Source organism: Saimiri boliviensis, chromosome 4 (genome assembly GCF_048565385.1).
Source record: "Saimiri boliviensis isolate mSaiBol1 chromosome 4, mSaiBol1.pri, whole genome shotgun sequence".
In the NCBI taxonomy this organism is placed as follows: domain Eukaryota; kingdom Metazoa; phylum Chordata; class Mammalia; order Primates; family Cebidae; genus Saimiri; species Saimiri boliviensis.
The window spans coordinates 13,069,188-13,091,583 of record NC_133452.1 but is presented as its reverse complement, the minus strand read 5'-3'; the positions used below and the strand labels follow the sequence as shown (position 1 = coordinate 13,091,583).

Here is a 22,396-nt window from a genome sequence, read left to right as displayed (position 1 = left end):
TTTTTACGTATATCCACAAATTTTTTGATATTCTTTCTCTAGGAGGTGGAGCTTAATTCCCCTCCCATGAGTGTGGCCTGGACTTAGTGACTCCCTTCATGAGTAGAGTATGGACAGGGAAAAATAGTAACTGAACAGTGGAGAAGCCTGGTAGACACCACCTGAACCAAGTGACCAAGGCCAGCGTCACCAGTGGGGAGTCATGCTGACGTCGTCATGTTGACCTGGTGCTCCCCAGTATGGCACAGTGTGAAGGCCACTTCACTTCGTGGTGTTTTCCCCAGAATCTGTCATCTCAGTCTCGTCATGAGAAGACACCAACACGTGCAAATGGGGAACGTTCTACAAGGCACCTGACAGGTGCTCTTCAAACCTGTCAGGGAAAGACTGGGAATGGTCACAGAAGGGCGAGACGAAGGAGCCAGGGCAAGTCACTGTGACATGGATGTGGGCTGGGGCCTGGAACGGAAGTACATAAGTGGCAAAGCTGGAAAAACACTAATAAAGTCTGTGGTTAACAGTGTTGTACTAGTGTTAATTTTGCGCTTTGGATAAATGTGCCATGTTATGTGAACTGTTGCTGTTAGGGAAACTGGATGAAGGATGTAAAGGAACTCTCAGAAATGTCTTTGCTGGTTTTGTGTAAATCTGAAGATTTAGAATTGAAAGTTTACAAGTTCAGTGAAGGATGAAGAACAAATACATTTGTTCGTATGGTTCACATGAATGGGTAGAATATCAAAATTACCAAGTTTAGTAATGTTCCGCAAGTCAAACTTCCCTTTATTTCATTGTAGGGTCCATGTAATTTGTGAGTTGTATGTTTTTCTCTTAGTTATTTTTCCCCCCTCAAGAGATGAGGTCTTTTTGCCCCGGGCAACATGTTGCCCGGCCTGGAATGTACAGGCTCTCACAGGTACAGTAGTGCCCTACAGCTGTGAACTCCTGGGCTCAAGCCTTCCTCCTGCTTATTTTTTTTAAGTTGCTAATTTATTTATGGGTTCCCATAGGTCTTAATGTTTATAAGCATTTCATTGCTATGCTGCTGAAGAAATAAATGTCTCCAGAAGGTTCATGCCTTTTGTTGTTTTATTTTTAGAGATTCTGTGTGCTAAGCATTGTACTTCTAAGATAAACAGCGAAGTTGTTATGTCTTTTACTGTGAGAGATGCAAATGGCGGTGTTGATGGCTTTTCTGTCCTGAAGATTTATTGTAAACTTTCAGTTATAACAACAGGAATCTGTAGACAAAGTCTAAATCTTACATATTTACAGGTCTTGTTAGTTTGTCAATTTACTTTCAAAGCACATGGATCATTAATATTTATAGGTTGATACCTGGCAATGATGTTTGTAAAGCACCAACCTGTAAACCCATCTCTCTCTTCCTCAGTGTTACTAGGTGATTTTCCCCCTTTATAACTAAATACCCTGAGAGTCATCATCAGCAGTTTTGGAGTAGAATATAGAATTAAGAGACTATAATCTTTAAAGCTATATGTTATGCATAGTTTTTAGATACTGTTACATTGTTTTAAGGTTAAGGTATGTGTCTTCCAACTCTTGTTTTCCATTGATTCTTACATGGACCTGAGATGAGTCAGATGGCTGTGTGGATTCTTAAAATTACTGCAATCTAGAATACATGTTGCTATTTAACCCAGACGCAAGTTACTTCTGCACTTTTTGTTGTCATTGTGTTATTTGTTTGATTCTTTTTTTTTTTTTTTGAGATGGAGTCTCACTCTGTTCAGGCTTGAGTGTAGTGGCGCAATCTTGGCTCACTGCAACCTCTGCCTCCCAGGTTCAAGCGATTCTCCTGCCTCAGCCTCCCGAGTAGCGGGATTACAGGCACCCACCTCCATGCCCAGCTAATTTTTGTGTTTTTAGTAGAGACGGAGTTTCACCATGTTGGCCAGGATAGTCTCGATCTCCTGACCTTGTGATTTGCCCGCCTCGGCCTCCCAAAGTGCTGGGATTACAGGTGTGAGCCACCGCTCATGGCCTTTATTTGTTTAATTCTATGTAATGCAAAAAATAACACAGATTGTTTAAAAAGCACTTTACAGATTTATTCTTAAATAGTACCTGCAATTTTAATTGTGTTTTAAGTGTTCTTAGTCTCTTCGTTGGCACTCTATTGCACATTTTTCCTCTTCGAATTATGTTAAAATTCACTTTCTGGACCTCTGTGGTCCCCTAGTTCATAGAAATGTAGGCCCATGTCGCTTGGCATAGGCACGTGAGACCACGCCCAGCCTGCCTCTGCCAGGCTCTGGAGCCTCCCCCTATCTCCCGTGCAGTCCGGAGTGCCTCCTGTTCCTCAGTGAGCATGCGCTGCCCTGGCTCTTCTTACCCTTTCTGCCTTTGTGGATTGTCCCCTCTGCTTCCTGTCTCTCTCCCTGCTGAGTGCCCCTTCCCACCACCCGTCCTAGCGCCCTTTACTCCTGGTCTGGGCTGCAGTCCCGGACATTGACCCATCAATCTGTATTGTTAGCACTTTCAGCACCCCTCCGTCATAGAATTTTCTGCATTTTAGGGTCATTTGTGTATCTCTTCATTGAGACTCCATGATAGAAGGACATTCAAGTGTACAAGTCCACATATGAATATAAAATGTCATCCACATGGAAAGACTGCCTTTTCCCTAATCTCCACCTCGTCACCCTTCAGCACCAACAACAAAACCTAGATAGTGATTGCTTAAGGGTGACTCTAGGCACAAAAATACCTTTCTCCACGTTATTCAGTATCTCACTTTGTTATACAGCTTTAATGTCATCGGTGCACTATAATTTGTATTCAAAAATCATCATTCCTGGAATAATAAAGGGCCAGCAGTTATGCACACGAGTCTTTTTCATGTTTTCGCACTGACATGGGGCTTGACTTGTGGGCAGAAAGGGTCTTAAGTATGTTGGACTTAAGTATGATAAAATCAGATAAAAAGCATTTTAACTGTAGGAACAATGAGCTGCTGACAACAAGACGCTGTTATTTTCTCATGTAAGAAAACATGCATAATATCTGGGGCACTCAGAAGGCCCTTAGTCAGTGGTGGTATTACTTGTTGCGAAAATCAGCATTCTGAGGCCATTATTGTGAGCATTTCTGAGGCTGGTCCTCGGAGTCTAACCAAGAAGGGAAACCTTATTTCCAGATGAAGGTAAATCCCAGACTCCATATACCCAAAACAAATTTATGAGTACATTTTTGTGCCAAATTATTTTTGAGTTCAAGAGTGCACATACTGTGTTGAGAGGTCTGTTTGCTGTTCTTTCTATTCTGCGTAACTTCTTGAGACTGTTAATAGTGGAAGGGTAGAGAATCTCTTCAAAAGAGTTTGAAAACTGAGACTATTTTAGGAACCCCTTGAGGCTTGTGCAGTGGGAAAAAAAAAGTCCCTTTTCTGATGAATATTTCATGCTTGTATTGTTTACTTCTTCTAAGTTTAGAATGGCAACATGTTTCATATCAGGAGTTTTAACCCAAGGACCTTTGAGAACAGCTTTTAGTTTAGATGCTGATTTTTAAATACCAAAGAAAATGTAACCATTACAATGATATTTATCTAAAATAGTATGCATAACTCCGAATTTTGCTTTTGTCAAGTGTCACTTTAGCTGATTATCCTACAAATGTTCCCTTAAAATGTGAGTTACCCATAATGGAATCTTTGCCTGAGAAATAACACAAATGTATCAGTTGAAAATCATTTCACCCAAAAGTAGTTCTTGGCCACCTCTCTTAAAGTGAATTTTGGCTCATTAATTTTTCTTGTGTTATCTCTGGCTTTTGATATGGTTGTTTGGAGGTTGTGACTGTTTTTAAATTAACATCAACCTTTTTTTCCAGCTGACCTCATACATCTTAAGGGTGTGTATTGTATATATTGTCACATAATGAGAAAATAAATATGTATTTGTACATGTTTAAATAAAAAGTGACACATGTATAACTTGGAAAGAGGATGCTCTTAAGACCTAACAATTAGTGCTTGGAAGGATTTTTTTCCAGGGATTCTGTTTTTCTGGTGCCTTTGCTGTATTTTTTAAATGTGTTTTAAGATAGGAAGTCTGAGCTTTTAACTCATTTGCTGTCTAGACAAACGAAAGCAGCAGGGACTCTGGCAGGAATCTTGAAGTACAGTATTACAACACAGGTTAATGGGAGAAGAAGCGTTTAAACATCATGGAAATTAAACAGCCACAGTGAGATGTTACCTTTTGTGTGTATGTGTCTGTCAAATTATTGACTCAATTCTCATATCAATTTCAAGGTGTATTCATATCACATGTCCAAAAATGAGAGTTCCAAAATAAGGGCAGAAGGTGTGAAGTAATTTTACAGGGTGTTTCTAAAGAACCCAGAATCTAATGACACTGGATACAGAGGGCTGATAATCCATTGATAAGTTTTAATAGCTAAGTCAGTAGTTTTCAGTAGAGCATTTATGGGAAATGTTTAGAAATATTTGCATGTGCTGAATTACTTTCTATAGTGTTTGCAGCTGTATTTTTCTGTAGTGCTGATAAATTGAGTGAGATTTACCAATTAACAGTCAGCTCCATCCTGTCTGTCTCACTGCACTTGGTGCAAGCAGTCACTACTCTTAAGAAGGTGAGGGTCTAGTTGAAGAGAGAAAAAGAAAAAGTATACTCGTTTATTTCATTTTAATATTCTAAAAAGGAGAGGAGACACTATTTCTGCTTTTTAAGATAATTAAGAGACTTTTTTTGAAGACCACTGAACTGGCGTTTTAACCTGTGCTTTAAACCCATGAGAAGCCACAGTGAGAAATCATTAACTGTATCCTATTAAAATCCTCAAACAAGAGACCTGAACCGGTCTCATTGATTGAAATATCTTCTCTATTTCTGATTCAGTGTTTATCCTCATGCTCTCCTGGGGTACTTCTGAGCAAGAGATGCCCAAATGTGTGCAGTGCTTGGCAGCTTTCTATCAGCAGCTGATCTAATACCACCAGCTAATTGTATTGAGAACCATAGCTTAGAGTATTTTGAAGTTCCTTTGCTTTTTAAAAAACCCACTTATTTAATTAAGCAGGGGAGTAGAATTTTCTGACTTATTCCCAGTTCTTTGAGAAAGTAAAACTACCAGTATTGACTGAATTTATCCTTTGGTAAGCTAACTTATGCTACACTGAACACCATCAAAACCAAAGATGTCTCTTGATATGTAGTGAGTCATAATGTAGTCATGTAAAATATTTTTAGGGAGGATCATACACAATGTGTAGGCATGAGAGAGTCTTTATACTTAATGTCTATTTCGTTTATCTTCATATCTTTAAAAATCCTTCCCATGCATCTTCTTTGTGGGATGTCCCATCTTCATTCCTTCTGACGCTGCCCTCCCCGAGCCTGCCCCAGCATAGAGAATCTGAACATATTTGTGCTGTGTGTTAATTTGTGACTATTTCTTGTCAAGTCTGATAAGATTGTTACTGCTTTGGGTGGCATTTCATTGTAAGCACAGTAAAATCTCTTAAACTTGTCACTGGGGTTAGAATGAAAATTTTACATGGGCAGAGAGACCGGGGAAGGATGATGGTTATAGAGGGAGAGTCATTGCAGGGAATTGTCATTTAAATTAAGCTTTAAAGTTAAACAGCTTCGTGGTTTTGGTTTTGAAGGCAAGGATTTAAAAAAATTAATCATTGATAGTAGGAGTTAAGTTATTTTTGGTGTGCCAGAAACTATTCAGTATTCTGAGTGATGTCAGGTACTGAAAACCCAACTTAATAGCAAGATTTCACCAGATCACATTATGATAGCAAAATAGTGATTTTACTATCCATGAGAGCCCATGAAGTCATTGCCTTACCAGTCACCCCATCAAAAAAGGAGGACTGATTTAAGGAATGCCACGGGGCAGGGGGACTCTAGCCCCTTAAAAGAGAATGCCTGCAATTACCTTACCTGCCAGCTTTCCAGCAAGATAAATGGAAGCACTGTAGCTTGAAGGTGCCTTGGTTAGAATGAGATGCAGTAAGGCCTCTCTGTTCTTTACAGGCATCATAGATCTGATAGTACTTATAAAAGAAGAATAGAGTTGGTGCCCTGCTGACTAAATTGTCCTCTAGAGGGGTATTAGTTACAGAGCTTCTTTGTTAACTAGGCTGAATACTTAAACCACTGTTGAACTTCTTTTATTAGCATGTTTTAAGATAGCTCTACATACAGATACCCTAACTATCTGCAGGGCGAGAATATGTCCGTGTAATTTACATATAAAAGTTGCATGAGTGTGTAACGGTAATATAATTATATCTTTTTATTACTCTTCTGTTACACTGAGGTCTAGTCAGCACTGAAATTCTGATGACACGTGAACACGAAGAATGCTACCGTTTTTATATTTTTCTCTTGATACTTCCTTGATCAGCTTGTTGAATAACAGAAATGTTTTTGATGCCTTTGCAGCTTGAGTGAAGCTCTCTTAACACTCATCCGTGTCACTTTTTCAACCATAATATGGAATTTTAAGGGAGAACCGGGACAGAACTTGTAGGTTGTGCAGAGAATTACAAAAACTTCAAAGTAACATTTCGGTTTTTATGATGAGAGATTTGCATAAAATTACTTAACTATGATAGATGATTTTTCAAAAATTAAATCTGATTTGTCCTTCCTATATTTTAACTTCATATGTAGTTTGGGATTTTATATCTAGTTATCTACCAGATTTTTTTTCTTTAAAGAAACATGGAAAGCAGATTTCCTGGCAGCTGGCTGTTGTCTGACCGCCCCTTGTTTCTTAGTCTTCAGCGTTTGGTGGGTACTGTCAGAGCCCGGATATGGAGGCCATCACCCATCCTGGGTTTTCATGATCCCTTCAGAAAGAGTAAGATGATATGTAGTTGTCACTCGGTGTTTTTCAGGGGGATGTAGTAATGGAGTCAGTTCCTGTTCCTGTTAAAGCTTGTACCAATCATGGTGTATGGTGAAGTTAATTGTGCAGTTCAGCTGAGACCTGTCTTTATTCCTGTTTTCCTCCAAGGAATAGGCAAAGGCAGTAGAGGTGGTATGAGTACATGTGGTTCTTTAAATCAGGGGCCAGCCAACTTTTTCCCTTAAGGGCCAGAGAGTCAATATTTTCTACTTTGCAGACCTCATGGTCTCTGTCAAGACACCTGTTGCTGAGCCCAGTAGTCAAGTTAAATAGAAACTTTTACCAGCTGAGTGTGTACAAAATCATGCATCTCATGTGCTCTTACCTTTTTTGCTAATCATAAGGATTAGCATAAATGTTTATATATCTTTGAATTCTAAAAGTTGGATTGAATTTACTTAATTTTATTTTGGATTTTTTTCTGAGACAGGGTCTCACTGTGTCACCTAGGCTGGATGGAGTGCAGTGTCTGCTCACAAGTACACTTGAAGCTCACTGTAACCTTGAACTCCTGGGCTCAAGTAACCCTCCTGCCTCAGCCTCCCGAGTAGCTGGGACTACAGGCTGTGCCACCACACCAGGCTTCTATTTTGGAGGTTTGGTGAACTTTTTCTAGGGGTGCTCTTCTTAGTCTGTTCTGTTCCTGTTATGTTATTTCTTGTAAGCACTGTCATTGGTCATTGAAGATTTTGTGGAATGAAGACGTTTTCTATTTTACTTAGAAAGGTGTTATTTTTCTTAGCAGAAGACGTTTTGTTTTTCCAAAGCTTTTCTCTTTTTGATTAGGTTCTATCAGCTATGCTTTAGAATTTTTTTTAAAGAGAAGTTAATTATATGCTATAACAGACGATCAGTAGATAAACGAAACTATCGAGGGTACTAGGATCCTAATCCTGAGTTTGCTTTGTGACATTTCGGAGTACGCTGAAGAGCTATAACTGGCTCCGCTTTCCCTTGCTTTTTTTCATACTTTCTGGTCTAGGTTTACTCTTAGAATCTTAGCATCTTCCTCTACCAGATTCTAAAGCCGTAGTCTCAGAATTCCCAGTTGTAAGCAGTGAGGAAAAATTAAACATTAATAAAATTTGGAGGGGGAGGAGATCTATTAGAATTGAAGCTGCCTTGTAACCAGATAGTTCTGATTCCATTCTGTAGGATGTAGTCTTCAGTAATAAGGACAGGTATCTTTTATGCTGTAATAGCCTTGAGAGTTCATTCAGCACCTCGCCCGGTCAGTGATCTGGGAGTCCAGGCATTGCGGTGGGGATGCACTGAGCACCTGCTGATGGGAGCCTCCGTGGGAGCCACGGCGGGGGCACACCAGTGATGCAGGCTGAAGTGAAGCCTCTGTCTGCGTCCCCTTCTGCTGAGGGAGCAGAAGACCTTCCTCTTTCTCTCTCATCATCCCCTTTTCCTCTTTAGCACCTGCAGTCTGTCCTCAGTAAAGTAACCTTCAACAGTAACTTGCACTCTGTGAGTTTCTATTTTTTTTTTTGTATCTGTATATCAATTGGGGATTTTAATCACTGCCTCAGAGAATACGGTGATAAAATATAGATGGCATTGGCAGCTTAAAATTGCCATTAAAAAGTAAGGTATAACATTAGGACTCATTTATGCCAACATAACTTCAAAGAGATTTATTTTCCCAATATCATATATAAATACACACATTACTGTTTTCTTTTAATGACACTTTCTAGTTACTTAAGATGTAAGAATTTATCAGCTGGGCACGGTGGCTCACAACTGTAGTCCCAGGACTCTGGGAGGCTGAGGCAGGCAGATCGCCTGAGGTCAGGAGTTCAAGACAAGCCTGGCCAACATGGTGAAACCCCGTCTCTCTTAAAAATATGAAAATTAGCTGGGAATGGTGGCAAGCGCCTGTAATTCCACCTACCCAAGAGTCTAGGCAGGAGAATCGCTTGAACCTGGGAGGCAGAGGTTGCAGTGAGCCGAGATTACGCTACTTCACTCCGGCCTGGGCGACAAGAACGAGATTTCATCTCAAAAAAAAGAATTTATCATCACAAAGTTTGGTCAAAATTGTGACTGCTATTACATTAGCATATCCTAGTTTGAAATTCAAGTAGTCCACCAATGTCAAATTCTCAATAAAAGGACTCAAAGCCTATAGTTTTTTTACTTTATGAAGTAATCATTGAAGAACCAGGCATTCCATTCCTGTGGTAAGTCACCAGGCAGAGTGCTGTCTGTCTTGTGTGGCACTTTGAACAGGTCTAATGGACTCAGCGCTGACAGCTGAAGGGCAAACTGTATGAGGATGGTTTCATCAAGGAGTACAGCCTTACTCATTTTTTAGGAGACAGGCAAGATCTTACTGGTTCAACTTACGAACAACGTCATTAAAATCTTCTAATAAAAAGTGGCCATGCTTTGAATTTTGGGTGTTGCCCAAAAAACCTTCATCTCTGAAGGGGACGTCATTATGATTTCCAAGTCGTCTTTTGATGAGATATTGATATCCAAACATGTCACTCTATAAATACATCTTTTCCTTTCTTAGGATCTGTCTGGCTCCATTGATGACCTCCCCACGGGAACAGAAGCAACTTTGAGCTCAGCAGTCAGCGCCTCTGGGTCCACGAGCAGCCAAGGGGATCAGAGCAACCCGGCGCAGTCACCTTTCTCCCCACATGCATCCCCTCATCTCTCCAGCATCCCGGGGGGCCCGTCTCCCTCTCCTGTCGGCTCTCCTGTAGGAAGCAACCAGTCTCGATCTGGCCCAATCTCTCCTGCAAGTATCCCAGGTATTTACTTTCCTAATAATTATCATTTTGCTTTGTGATAAAGACAGATCTCACGTTCATCAACAGCACCTCACATTTCATTACTTTACTATTTAAAAACCTAGTGACCATCTATTAAGAGTATAACTGAATTCTCACCAAGGCATACAAGAGTCCCAGTTCCTAAAGATACTCAACAGGTGAATATAACTTCCCTTTTCATAAAATGACCAATTACTTTATTTTCAATTTGCATATTTACCTTAACTTACACCAGAAGCAGGATATTATGTATCCTCTTAGCGTATGTTTTGTAATGATTCTGATACATTGGATTTTCTGTTGATGAGTGCCAGGGAAGTGAGATCGTTGATGAGGATTGGCCTTACATTTGTGTGTTTTTATTTGATACTTGCCACAGCATTTATTTTCTAGAACATTTCTACGGTCTGTACTTACCAGTGTCTGATCACATGAAGACAATGGTTACTTCCAGGGCATGCTGAGGCATTCTTACTGATACAAACTCATGCCTTCTGTTTGATACAAGGAGTCCATGTGCTGGTTAACTCCGTGTTCAGTTCTTTCAGTTATGCATCATCTGTCTCTTCTGCTTCCTTTTTATGTTCTCGAGGTAATTTATTTGGTTGTTTATTTGTCAGTTACTTCATCCTCATCCCAATTTCTGATATCAAACTTCATCCATTCAAGTCTGCTACGCAGCTAGCTTTCCTTTATCACCAAACCAGATCATTTATTGTATCCTTCCAAAATCATGGGTGTTAGTTTCAGTGCTTTTTAACATTTCACCTCTTACATATTTAAAAAAAAAGAAAATAGTGTATTGTGGAATGTTTTGAATGTTACACACACCTATCTCTAAATAAAAGAACAAATATAGCACACTAATTATGAAACATAGCTATCAAATGGGTATTCATGAATTCACCATCTGGTTTAAGAATTGTAGTATCTACCTGTGTATTCAGTGCTGTTGTATCTACCTGTGTATTCCTTCCTGATCTCAAGCTCTATACCTCTCCCTCGCTTCAAATATCCTTTGAACCTTTTTTAAAAAATTGTCCTTTTGGTTTTTTGGTTTTCGGGTTTTTTTTTTTTGTAAGAATTTTATTACAAACATTCATAGAGTATGTATTGTTTGTTTTATTTAGTTTTTAGCTTTACAGAAATGTATATATTTGGAGTGACTATAATTTATCATCCAAGTTGAGACACTTTTGTGCAGGCAAAGGGCTCCTATTAACAATTACAGTAGGACTGCAGTGTAAACTAGAAGGTCTTGGGCAGATCAGATAATGTGGTCACCCCACTCATAGTGTATGCTACAATTTGCTTTTGTAAACTAAATGTTATGTTTCTAAGATTCATCTGTAATTTGACATAGGTGTACGTTCAGTGCATTTTGATGTAAATACCTTTCTTTCAAAAATATTTGTCCTCATAGTGGTTATAATAAAGCCTGGACTTATCTGCTGCTTTTGACTTTTTAAAGCTGTGAATTCTCTATAGTCCAGAGTTTTTAAGACAGTTTTTGATGTTGAGATGGTTTGTAAGGTGTCACGTACCTAAATGTTAGAAAGTTATATGTAAAACTGCATTACTCAAGGAGCTCACTCTTTCATTCTAAATTGAGTCAAAAGGGCTTTTTATAAAAACCTAAATGAAAACTTTCTTGAGGTACAAAGATATGATCATTTTAAATTTTAAATTCCTGACATGAGTAGTTAACTATCTGAAGATTGTCATACATGTCTGTCATTTCAAATGGGGATCTCTAAGCTCGTATTTTCATGGTTTTGATTTTGATGCGATAAAGAACATAAAACTGAACAGAAGAGCTCACTTTGGGCTTGTGATCATGGGTATGGTATCATATATTAAATTATATAGTATTTTACAGAGAAGGTAGCTCAACAAATTTCACTGGCCTCAGAGTCTGTGGTTTAGTTGGTTTGCACAGGGTAAAAGCTGGTAAGTGGGCTATACACCATCACAAAGGATATCCATCCTTTTTTTATTTTTTAATTTAGTTTAATTTTTATTATACTTTAAATTCTGGGGTACATGTGCAAAACGTGCAGGTTTGTTACATAGGTATACACGTGCTATGGTGGTTTGCTGCATCCATCCCCCTGTCATCTGCGTTAGTATTTCTCCTAATGCTATCCCTCCCTTACCCCTTCCACCCGCTGCTGTCCCTCCCCTAGCTCCCCACCACCCCCAACAGGCTGCGGTGTGTGATCTCCCCTCCCTGTGTCCATGTGTCCTCATTGTTCAACACCCACTTATGAGTGAGAACATGTGGTGTTTGGTTTTCTGTTTTTGTGTCAGTTTGCTGAGAATGATGGTTTCCAGCTTCATCCATGTTCCTGCACAGGACATGAACTCATCCTTTTTTATGGCTGCATAGTATTCCATGGTATATATGTGTGCCACATTTTCTTTATGCAGTCTATCATTGATGAAGGATGGTCATTCTTCACAGTCACTGCAGATGTGTGAGGGCAGAGAGGACAAGGACCTTACTACCATTTCTCCCTGCTAACTCCTTTTTTAATAGAAAACTTTCCACCTCCTTGGATATGTCATTTAAAGTGTATAGTTTGTTTTTTAAACTTGTGTCAGAAACGCTAACCGTCATATTGCTTCACTGTTCTTTTACAAGTCAGCCCCTCTGTAGCCAACACCTATATGGTGCTTGGTAAAGCTAGTCAATGAAATTTAGTACCGGGAAGAAATTAGGCCGCAAAAGTGCCACCTTTTTTTGGTGGCATATTCTTCAAGTAAACTCTTAACTGTCTTTGCTAAGTGTGAAGCTACGTGGGATCAGATTATATAAATATGACAAACAGAACATTTCTTAGTGTATTCTCCATGGAGTCACCTCTTAGAAAATCTGATACGCAATTTGGGCATTCACCTTTCTCCCAAGTGGAATTACAAACATTTGAACTGGATGGACTTTCATAATTGTCCGATACTAGCCACATAACCTTGAAGAAGCTTCAAAGCCTTTCTGTGCCTCGGTTTCTGCATCTGTATAGATGATAACCCAACCCCATAGGGGAAATGCAAAGATGAAATGTGTCACTGCACGTGAGATAGGTACATGGCGAGCACCCAGTGCTTGCTGATTCTTACAATTGTTACCTTCTCCATTATGGATCTTATTCAAACTGAGACCTGGGGACCTGTCTGCAACAGTTACTGTCCAGAGCTGTACAGCCAATTTACGCTGCAGGTCTTCTGGTTCTTAAGCCAGTGGTGTTTTTGCGCAATTCAGAAGACGTGTATGTTCCCAGTGGTGACTTGTGTTTGCGGAGGTGGGTCAGTAGGACTGCTAGAGCTAGCCACGAAAGCATAATACATTTGCACAAAGTTGAACTCAGTTATTTCTTCTAGGAAAAAAAAAAAAAAAGGTCCATGTTGTTCTTCTTGGGGGTTGGAACTGAGAAGGTTAAGATGAAGACCAGAAAATAAGAGATAGAAACGACTGTACCCCAGAGATTAATGGAGTTTTTACCGGTGTCTCTACACATGAAAATTTGAGCTGGACACTTCACCCCGCTTCACTCAGATCGTAGGCAGATTGGTTTATGCTAGACAGCCTGCCTGCTACACAGAAAAGTTAACAGTGGGTACAGTATGAACCCCTGGATGATTTTCCCTCTTTTTGCCCGCATGGAGGCCAATCAGCTAGCTGTGAGCAGCTCTTTTTGGGCTGCCATACACACTTCAACAGGTTGCTCATTGCACAGGATCTGAATGGGGTTGACCTGCCCTCTGTGGGAAGGGGCATCATTTTCTCATTCATGCAGAGGAGCCAGGTGACTCTCAGCAACCTTGTCCTAGACCTTGGGAGAATAGTCCGTGGCTTGAGTCCAGGTATTATCCATTTCTCTTCTCTCTGTTCCCACAGCTAAGCCTAGGGGCACTCACATGTCAGTTTTTTTGATAATTGTTCATCAAACATTTTATATGCAGCTGTTTTAATGGAATTTACTCAAAACTCATGACAGGTTTTTGTTGGAGAAAAAACGATCGTCTTCTATTTCCATTTCTTTCCACCTAGGCACCCTGTCCTGTTTAATTTTTTAAATAATTTCCCTAAGATTCATATCCTTACTCTCTGAGCAATAGTAAATATATTGAGTTTTCCAACTTGGATTATGTTATATATTTCTGTGAACTTGGTCATAGGTAATAAAACCACATTTTGGAGTTGATCATAAAGTTGGTCTTTGCTTTTTGTTTTATATTTACTTTTACCTAAATGCAAATACACCTTCCTTTAGAGAATAATTAGGCCCATATCCCTCCTCCTTTTCCCATATTTAAATTGCATGGATCTATACATTAGATCCCAAGCTCATACACAGTCCACCTTCCTCTGGTTCTGAGTCTGCCAGTGAACTGCGCATGTCATGCAGAGATGGCGTGCTCTCCCGGGCATGATACTCAAACTGCTGAGTATCTGATAGGAATTTCCCTTTATGTTTATACATGTAGCCTTTTGTTTTCTTCCCCTCCCCTTCCTTCCGCTTATTCCCCGCACTGACTTGTGTCTGACCCCTGTTCTCTCCTGTTAGCTCCTGCTGTATCTCGCCACCTCCTCTTCGTGTCTCACAGACTAGCTCTTTCAATCACTGTCTCTCTAGCGAGTCATTGTAAAATGTGCAGCTGTTATGTAGCTGATAGCTGGGATGAAGTGAAGCCAAAATGTTGCAGGGGGTTCTTCCTGATGTTGCTCTCCTAGGATTTGTTGAAAAAGAACAATCATTTTTCTCCATCTCTACCCTGCTAAATGTAATTGACAGCTAATGAGAAGTATCACAGAGGTAGATAAACAAACCCCAGTAAAGCATCCCAAATGGCTGATTGTGTTTCTTTCCTGTTAAAATGTTCCTCCACCCACTGCAGATTTGCCCTCCTATCTTGCTGCCTCACAAACGTTGTGAGTGTCATGGGAACCACTACTATGATACCCTGGTACCACACTGCCCTGCCGCACCCCTGACTCAGCAGGGCCCTTCCACCTGCATTCTTTGGAGAAGCAGGATGGAGATTTTTTTTTATGTTAGGTAGCCACATGGATTCTCTCTTTTTGCTTGCACATTCTTTTGGTTTGCAGTTCCAGCGTTGCAGCTCTCTGTAGTTAGAAGGTAAAGAATTCAGATCTGCTTATTGAATCTAAATAACACAGGTGCTATACGTTCCCTCCAGAGCCATTATAAATTTCCTTGTTTTTTACTTATTCTCTCTCTCCTTCATACTAATGTATTTATATTTACAGACGGAAATGAAATAGCTCCATCTCTGTAATAGGCAGTGTGTATTCATATATTGTGTATTTAAATTAAGCAGATGTAATGTCACGTACAGTTAACTCTGAAATGTGTGATATTGGACGTTGCGCTGGTATTTTAGTAAATGATCCCATCACGTTGTACTTATGCTGCTTCTCGGGTGACATCCTAGCGTTTTTCACTTTGCTGTAAGGAGGGCTGCCGGGTTTTGGATGTATTGAACAGGTCTTTGGTCTTACGCTGGGCCTGATTGCCACTAATACATGGTGGAAGCTGACTCAGCACAGCATCTGAATGCACTGCTGTTGCCAGAAAATTCTGCGGATGTTAATTTCACTCGTCTTGCCTCCGGAGCCAGCCATTCCAATTTACTAACAAAGCAAAAATGTAAATAAGCCAAACTTTAAAATTTTTAATTTTATTGGCCAAAGGCTGTTGTCAGCTTTTCCTCCGTGTGCTGTAAGCAGCGACAGTGTTTAAATATTGAGGAGAGGGTGTGAGGAATGGACAGGTAGGTGTTAACTGTTCACAGTCTGGCTGGCACTCTTGTTTGTAAAACTCAGTTCATCTGTTTTATTAATGAACATCCAAGGGCAGTAACTGAAAATTCCTGAATAGACTTTTCCCCATTCTTTTTTTGGCATTAGGCATTTGGTATTTGTACCAAGTCCATTGTAAGTAGAGTTAAGTCACTTTGATCTGGCAGTAGAAGGCCACCGATCATAAGAGATTAGGATCAAAAATTCAAAATTAGGTCTTCATGCTAACACATAATGAGTAGCTGTTTGTATCATGGCTATTGTTCTTCTTGCCTGGTACTAGGTGAGACTAATCAAAGGCAACCTCATCCTAGCTATCATGGAAACAAACAAAATAGAGTTGCATCAAATAAGAAAGTAGAACCCCCTTTACTTTTACATCTCATGCTTTGCTGTTTGGAGATGCTCACCAGCCACCTGGCCTCTCAGCAGACTGCCCCGTGGCTGGCTGGGCGTGAGGGATGGGTCAGGGCAGCTTCGAAGCTCAGACTGTGAAGCCAGGAGGCCTGGGTCAGGAGGAATCTCACTCACCTTCCAGGAGCCGCCTTCCCAGCTCCTGTCTTTTTCGACTGATACCTCCCCTCGCCTACTCCCTCTCCAGCCCGCCATGCTTCCCCACTACCCTAGTGATCACCCACCCCTGCACAGGTGCCTCCTGCTGGGGTAGCTACCGCCAGGAGCCCCACAACAGTGCACAGCATGTGGTACCCCGCACTCCTCTGCTAATGTGAGCTCGTACCCATTGAATAACTTCAGTCTCTGTCCTTTGAAAAGGATCGCAGGTGTGTGGAGCCCGAAGAAGTGGGTTGGCCAGAGCTCATCCTCCTACGCCACAAAGCTCCAGCTCCTTCATAGTGGAGCCTGGTTCTCCGCCGCTTTATCCCAGCCATTCCTAGATGGTGAGAGATGTATCCAGCATACCAACCAGCATGATGAATCTGTGCACCTCAGGAAAATCTCAGACACAAAAAGCATGAGTTCTAGAAAGGGCGCCCCATATTCGATTAAATATGGAAAAGAACTCTTTGGCAGCACTGGGGTATATTTAGAGCTCTTCTGTGTAAGCGCTCACCCAGTCCTACCCCGTCAGCAAGTAGATTTCTCTACAAGCCGATATAGCTGCAGATACAAACAAGAAGATATTCTGGTCAAAAAACTAATTTTCTTGCTTAATTTGACATTCAAACAAGCAGAATCTGGAAGGATGCTATAATGGGAAAGAGAAACATGAATCTCAGTTAGGAGTTAGTCATAGGCCGGAGTGAACAGGAAGGATTCCAGTGAGAGGAAATGATAGCTCCTGGTCTCATTTGTCAAGATTGGGGCCTGTCGGATGGACGACGGAGGACGCGCACCAGCGTCTCTTTGGTTTCACCCGTTGTCCCCAGAGTTTTAGCTCTCTTAGGGCTCAAGCCCATCCTAAGTAAATAAAACTTTCTACTTTTTAATTTGGCCTTAATAAAGCTCAGGGTAAAAAGCATGAGTTTATTTCTCTGTGTAAATGGCTCTTAGCCAGTGTCCGTCCGTAACATTAAGAGTAGACCCTCTAAAATGGCATTTCGTGTACCGACAGACATTTTTTATTTCAAAGTCTGCATAATCACCTTACCTAATAATCGTATTTTAAAATAACTGTCGAACGTTCTTTTTGGCTCCTCTGGAGGTGGAAATCCTGCAACAGCTTGTTGCAAGGAAGATGCATGCTGCTTATTGGCAAGCTGAGAAGGAAAAAAAAAATTAACACAAAATGCTGTTGATGTATCCCATGTTTTTAATCTGTGGCAGCACGGAAAACCAATTCAGCAGTTCTACAAAGCAAGGAGAACTTACACCAGTCATTTTTTTCTCCCTGACACAGTAAAATATTTGGGTGTTAGACAAAACTATTTCCATTCCCTTCCAAATGCTGCTTAGCAATAGTTAAGAAAGCAAATTGTCTATTTTGTCTTTTTGAGAGATAGGGCTGCATCTCTATATGGCTTAGTTACTGGTAGTATAATACAGAACCTCCCACTTTAAGATAATGGCTTTAAAATTCAGGCCAAGATCCTGGTTATGGACGCTCAGCAAGTCCATGGGTCATAAGTATTGTCAGCACTGTTTGTAAAGACCAGATTCCTCATTGCTGTTTGGCGGTCAGGGCCTTGCATTTGAAGAACCGCCCCATTGTTCTGAGCTACTCTTCTCCTTCAGACATCACTCCAGAAAAAATGCATAGACCCTAAAGTTGATTTCACAGACTTCTGGTATATCACCATGTTTCCAAATCAGGTATTCTGATAGATGGGAAATGAGTATCCTTTTCTTCAGCAGCAAAAATCTTGTCAATCTTTCATTCCAACAAACTACAAATTAATTAAGCCTTTCCCCCTTCTTTCTCCCATGTTCAGAAATAAAAAAAATAATGGCCAGGCATGGTGGCTCACGCCTGTAATCCCAGCACTTTGGGAGGCCGCAGCAGGCGGATCACAAGGTCAAAAGATCAAGACCATCCTGGCCAACATGGTGGAACCCCGTCTCTACTAAAAATACAAAAAAAAATTAGCTGGGCATGGTAACGTGTGCCTGAAGTCCCAGCTACCCGGGAGGCTGAGGCAGGAGAATTGCTTGAACCCTGGAGGCGGAGGTTGCAGTGAGCCGAGATCGCGCCACTGCACTCCAGCCTGGTGCCTGGCAACAAAGCGAGACTCTGTCTCAAAAAAAAAAAAAACAACAAAAAAAAAACAAAACTAGAAATTTCTCCAAATACACGTTCCCACTTAGTTTTGTTCCCTCTCTTAATTAAAAAAAAGTTGGGTGATAGGCCGGGCGCGGTGGCTCAAGCCTGTAATCCCAGCACTTTGGGAGGCCGAGGCGGGTGGATCATGAGGTCAATAGATCGAGACCAACCTGGTCAACATCGTGAAACCCCGTCTCTACTAAAAACACAAAAAATTAGCTGGGCATGGTGGCGCGTGCCTGTAATCCCAGCTATTCAGGAGGCTGAGGCAGGAGAATTGCCTGAACCCAGGAGGCGGAGGTTGCGGTGAGCCGAGATCGCGCCATTGCACTCCAGCCTGGGAAACAAGAGCGAAACTCCGTCTCAAAAAAAAAAAAAAAAAAAAAAAAGTTGGGTGATTCAGTTTAAATTCTCCTATTAAGATCCATTCCTTTTCTGTATTCTTCTGTATATGAAAATACAAGAAAGTCTGTGTCACCAAGGCAATGTTACATGCCTTTCTCTTGCTCGGCAGTCTCAGCCATGGCTCGTGTTTTTATGATTGGTCTGACGGTCCATTCCCACTTCTCCATTACTTTTCTGCATTGTTCACTGGAGAAGCACTTCAGACACCTTGTTTTCTTTTTGTTTTCACTCCTGAGCAGAGTAGGCTGTCCCTGCTCTGAACCTGTGCTCAGCTGAGTGTCACTGCGTCTGGACTCTGCGTGCGCTGCCTCTGCAGAAATGCTGTTGGCATTGACCTGCTGCCTTCTGCCTTCGCTGAGGAGGAGGATGCAGAATGGAGGGGTACAAAAGCTTTTATGAACTAATTTTAGCCTAAAAGTAAAAAGTTTCAAAAATCACTTGAGTACATTTGGAAAATGGTGGTAAACTGCGTAATACTTGGAGTCAAGTTGCCCCTAAAGTGGATTTCACAAACTTCTGGTATATCACCATGTTTCCTAAAAGAGAATAAGTAGCAATTGTGGAAGGAACAAAACCATTTTATAGAGAGTGCTAGGCTTATTTCCCAATCTCCTGATAACCCTGGAGCCAGGATTATTATGATGTGTTGATTGATTATAGCCGTTAAGACTCTTACTAATCAGTTTCTTCACTTACTCTCAATTCACACACTTGCACCTTTGCTTTCTCTTCCATAACAGGGTGATATGGGTTGTCACTGACTAATGAAGAACAGAATTGGTTTTGGCATGAGACAAACGGAATGCCTTCACCAATCCTAAAATGCATTAATCTTTCATAACCCACATCTGCATGTTTATAAATGATATAACCAGGAATCGTTAATGTTGATATTCTCCCTTCCAAACAGAAAGTGACATAGGAGTTTGTACTTGCAAACTGCATTAAATGCATAAAACTGAATGCCAAGAGCATGACCTTGCTGAGGATGCCAAATATATGACTTCATTTGATGGTTTTAGAAAAGTGGCGTGTTGCACTTTGGCTGCTGGATGTACCCTGTGGACGCCAACTAGCTCAATTGTTCATTTTCCTTCCTTTCTTATTTTATCATGCTTTTCTGTCATGAATTCAGCGAAGCACTGAGTGTATGTTACGCTGCAGGCATAGGACATGGGGTAAATGCACTGAACATGAACTGCAGAAGGTCCTGTCCTCATGAAACTTAAATTCTAGTGGGAAAGACAGAAAATACATAAATAACTACATACTTTATTGTCAGTCGGGGAAAAATCGAGTGACTTCTTTAGATAGCAGTGGCTAGTTAGGGATGATGTCTCTCTTAGAAGTTGATACTTGAACAAGAGAAGTGAAGGAGAAGCAAGGGCAAGCCATGTGAGCATCTGGGAAAGAATATCCAGGCAGGGAAAGGAGCAAACTCAAAGGCCCTGAGTTAGTCTTGTGCTAGTGTGCCGGGCGGGGAACACCAGGAAGTCAGTGTAGCCAGAGCATGGTGGTCACGGGTGATGGAGCAGAAAGGGTGGGCACTTAGATTAGAGAGGAGCTAATGGCTTTGTGGGTCATGATTGTGATTTAGGAGTTTAAGTGTGATGTGAACCTTCTGGAAGGCAGGGAATAGCATGATCCTGTTGAGGGTTTCGGAGGTCACAGTGGCTGCTAAGCAGACAGTATGCTGCAGGAGAAGGGGGAAGCCGGGACACTGGAGGCTCCTGCAGTAGCTGCGGGGAGGGTTGATTGCCACTTGGTTGCACACATGGCAGGGGTAGCGGCAGAAGGTGTTTGGCCGAAGGAGTTAGTAAAATGGTGGTTCTGTAGAGAAGAAGACAGAGGAGCACGTTTTTGATGGGGAATCAAGAGTTTGGTTTAAACATACTGTATTTGACCTTCCCACTGGGCATCCTAAGGGAGGTTTTGAATGAACTCAGGCAGGATTTTGGTGGGAAAAATAAGTTTATGAGGCATTAGGGTTCAGGACAAGGTCCCCTGGGCACCCAGCCTGCCTCAGCGTCACTTGGAGGGCTTGTGATTCAGTAGTTGTGGGGCAGAGCCCGGAAACTTGCATTTCCAATAATTTCCAGCTCTGCTTAGCGACTGGTCTGAGAAGTCCTGACCTAGAGAATGGGTGAAGGTCAGCGGACAGCAGCGCATGCTACGCCGCACACCTGGGAAAACCCCATGCCGGCCCAGCCGCCGAGAGGCTGACCTCATTGGTCTGACGCAGGGTGTTCCATGAGTACTTTTGCAACGCTCTCCAGGTGGCGACTATGTGCAGGCAAGGCTGAGAATCACTGCAAGAATTCTGAGGCAACCTCGGGGTACCCCGAAAAGTAGAGACTGTAAAAAAAAAGAAATGGAAGAAGAAACGTTTTCTAGAATATGGAAGAGAGCACCTGTGTCCAAGGCAGCTTCGCACTTGCCCGGCGTTCCGGAAGGAGGCTTGATTCCCAGTTACGGGCACATCAGTTTCTCACAGGAAAGTTTAGGGATAAATAGCTCATTTTTTAAGGGCGGCATAGTGCCGGGTGTTTTGTTTTGTTTTGTTTTGTTTTTTCCTGACCTTTCTAGAACTAGATTTGGTTTAGTTGAAAGTAATATCACAGAAAAAGTTATTGTGCAAAATTACTGTTATATTCTAAAGTCCAATTCAGCTACCAATAGACTCCCTTATTTCACAATTGTTACTTTAAATTCATTTCACGTGAAGTCCAAGAATCATGTCATTTAAATTCTGCTTGAAAAAAGGCAAAAGAGTATCGTATTTTAAGAGAACCAAACCCCAGTGTATATATATTTTTGCTGCTCGTTTGTTTTTAATGTGGCCTCATTGCTTTTTCTTAGAAGCAGCTAGAAGAACTAGTTCAGAATTCCCTGTTTCTATACCACTAACCAGGACTTTGTGTCAGACCTTTGCCCCTAGAGCTGCATGAAAGAATAATGTTATCTATCCTTTCTGCCTGGAATGTCCATCCCACCCTTTATGCAGCCCAGCAAACTCCTGCTTATGCATCAAGACCCCACTAAACGGCCTTCCCCTTTAGGAAGTCCTTGCTGACCCCTGCAGCCCTGGAGTTCAGCTCTCCCTTGGTCTGCCCCAGCTGCCTGAGCCCCTGGCAGGCTGAGAGTCTCTCTTCTTTTTGTCCCCAGTGCCAAGAACATTGCCTGACTAGTAGCGCTGTTCAGTACATGTGGGCCAAATTAAAGAGCTCACAGTTCCTTTAGAAAAACGGGAATCCAAGAGAAAAGAGTTCAGAAATTGGTGACTTACATGTCCTTTCTCCTGTGGGCTTGGAGCCGTCTTTCTGCCTTTGCATTTCACCTTCTATGGGATCGTTCTTTTTTCCTCCGTCCTGAAAGCGACTTCATTGCGAAAGATACCTTTCACAAGTGTGCTTGCCAAACATTGAGTCCAGTCTGAAAGGGGTGATGAATAGTTGAGGTCGCGCTCGAGAACCTTCCTCTCCACATTGCTGCAGTCAGAGGTTCCATGGCCTGCACAGTCCTCCTGTCCCCTGGCACTCAACATGCAGAGCTTCGCCATGCCCGGGCTGGCACTGCTTCTGTCAGAGTTTACTCCTGAGCTGCAGGTCCCTGAGGGTGTCCGCTGCCTCCCGCCTGGGCCCCGCAGTTTTAGCCTCCTGCTGGAGAGGTCTGCTCTCCCCCAACCCCCAGCAACCTCCCAAGCCCAGCACTGTTAAAAAGGAGTCTGATTATTGATTAATC

General features: G+C 41.6%; 1 protein-coding gene across 10 annotated transcripts in view; it reads left to right on the top strand.

Annotated features, from left to right (window-relative positions):
* The window catches only part of ARID1B (AT-rich interaction domain 1B), a 438,299-nt gene that overhangs the window by 298,402 nt on the left and 117,501 nt on the right, over positions 1–22,396 (top strand). For all 10 annotated transcript variants that reach the window (XM_074397218.1, XM_039467048.2, XM_074397219.1 and 7 more), the window contains one exon: positions 9,443–9,686. In XM_074397218.1, the coding sequence (XP_074253319.1) occupies positions 9,443–9,686 (244 nt within the window). The remainder of the gene's footprint in view (positions 1–9,442; positions 9,687–22,396) is intronic.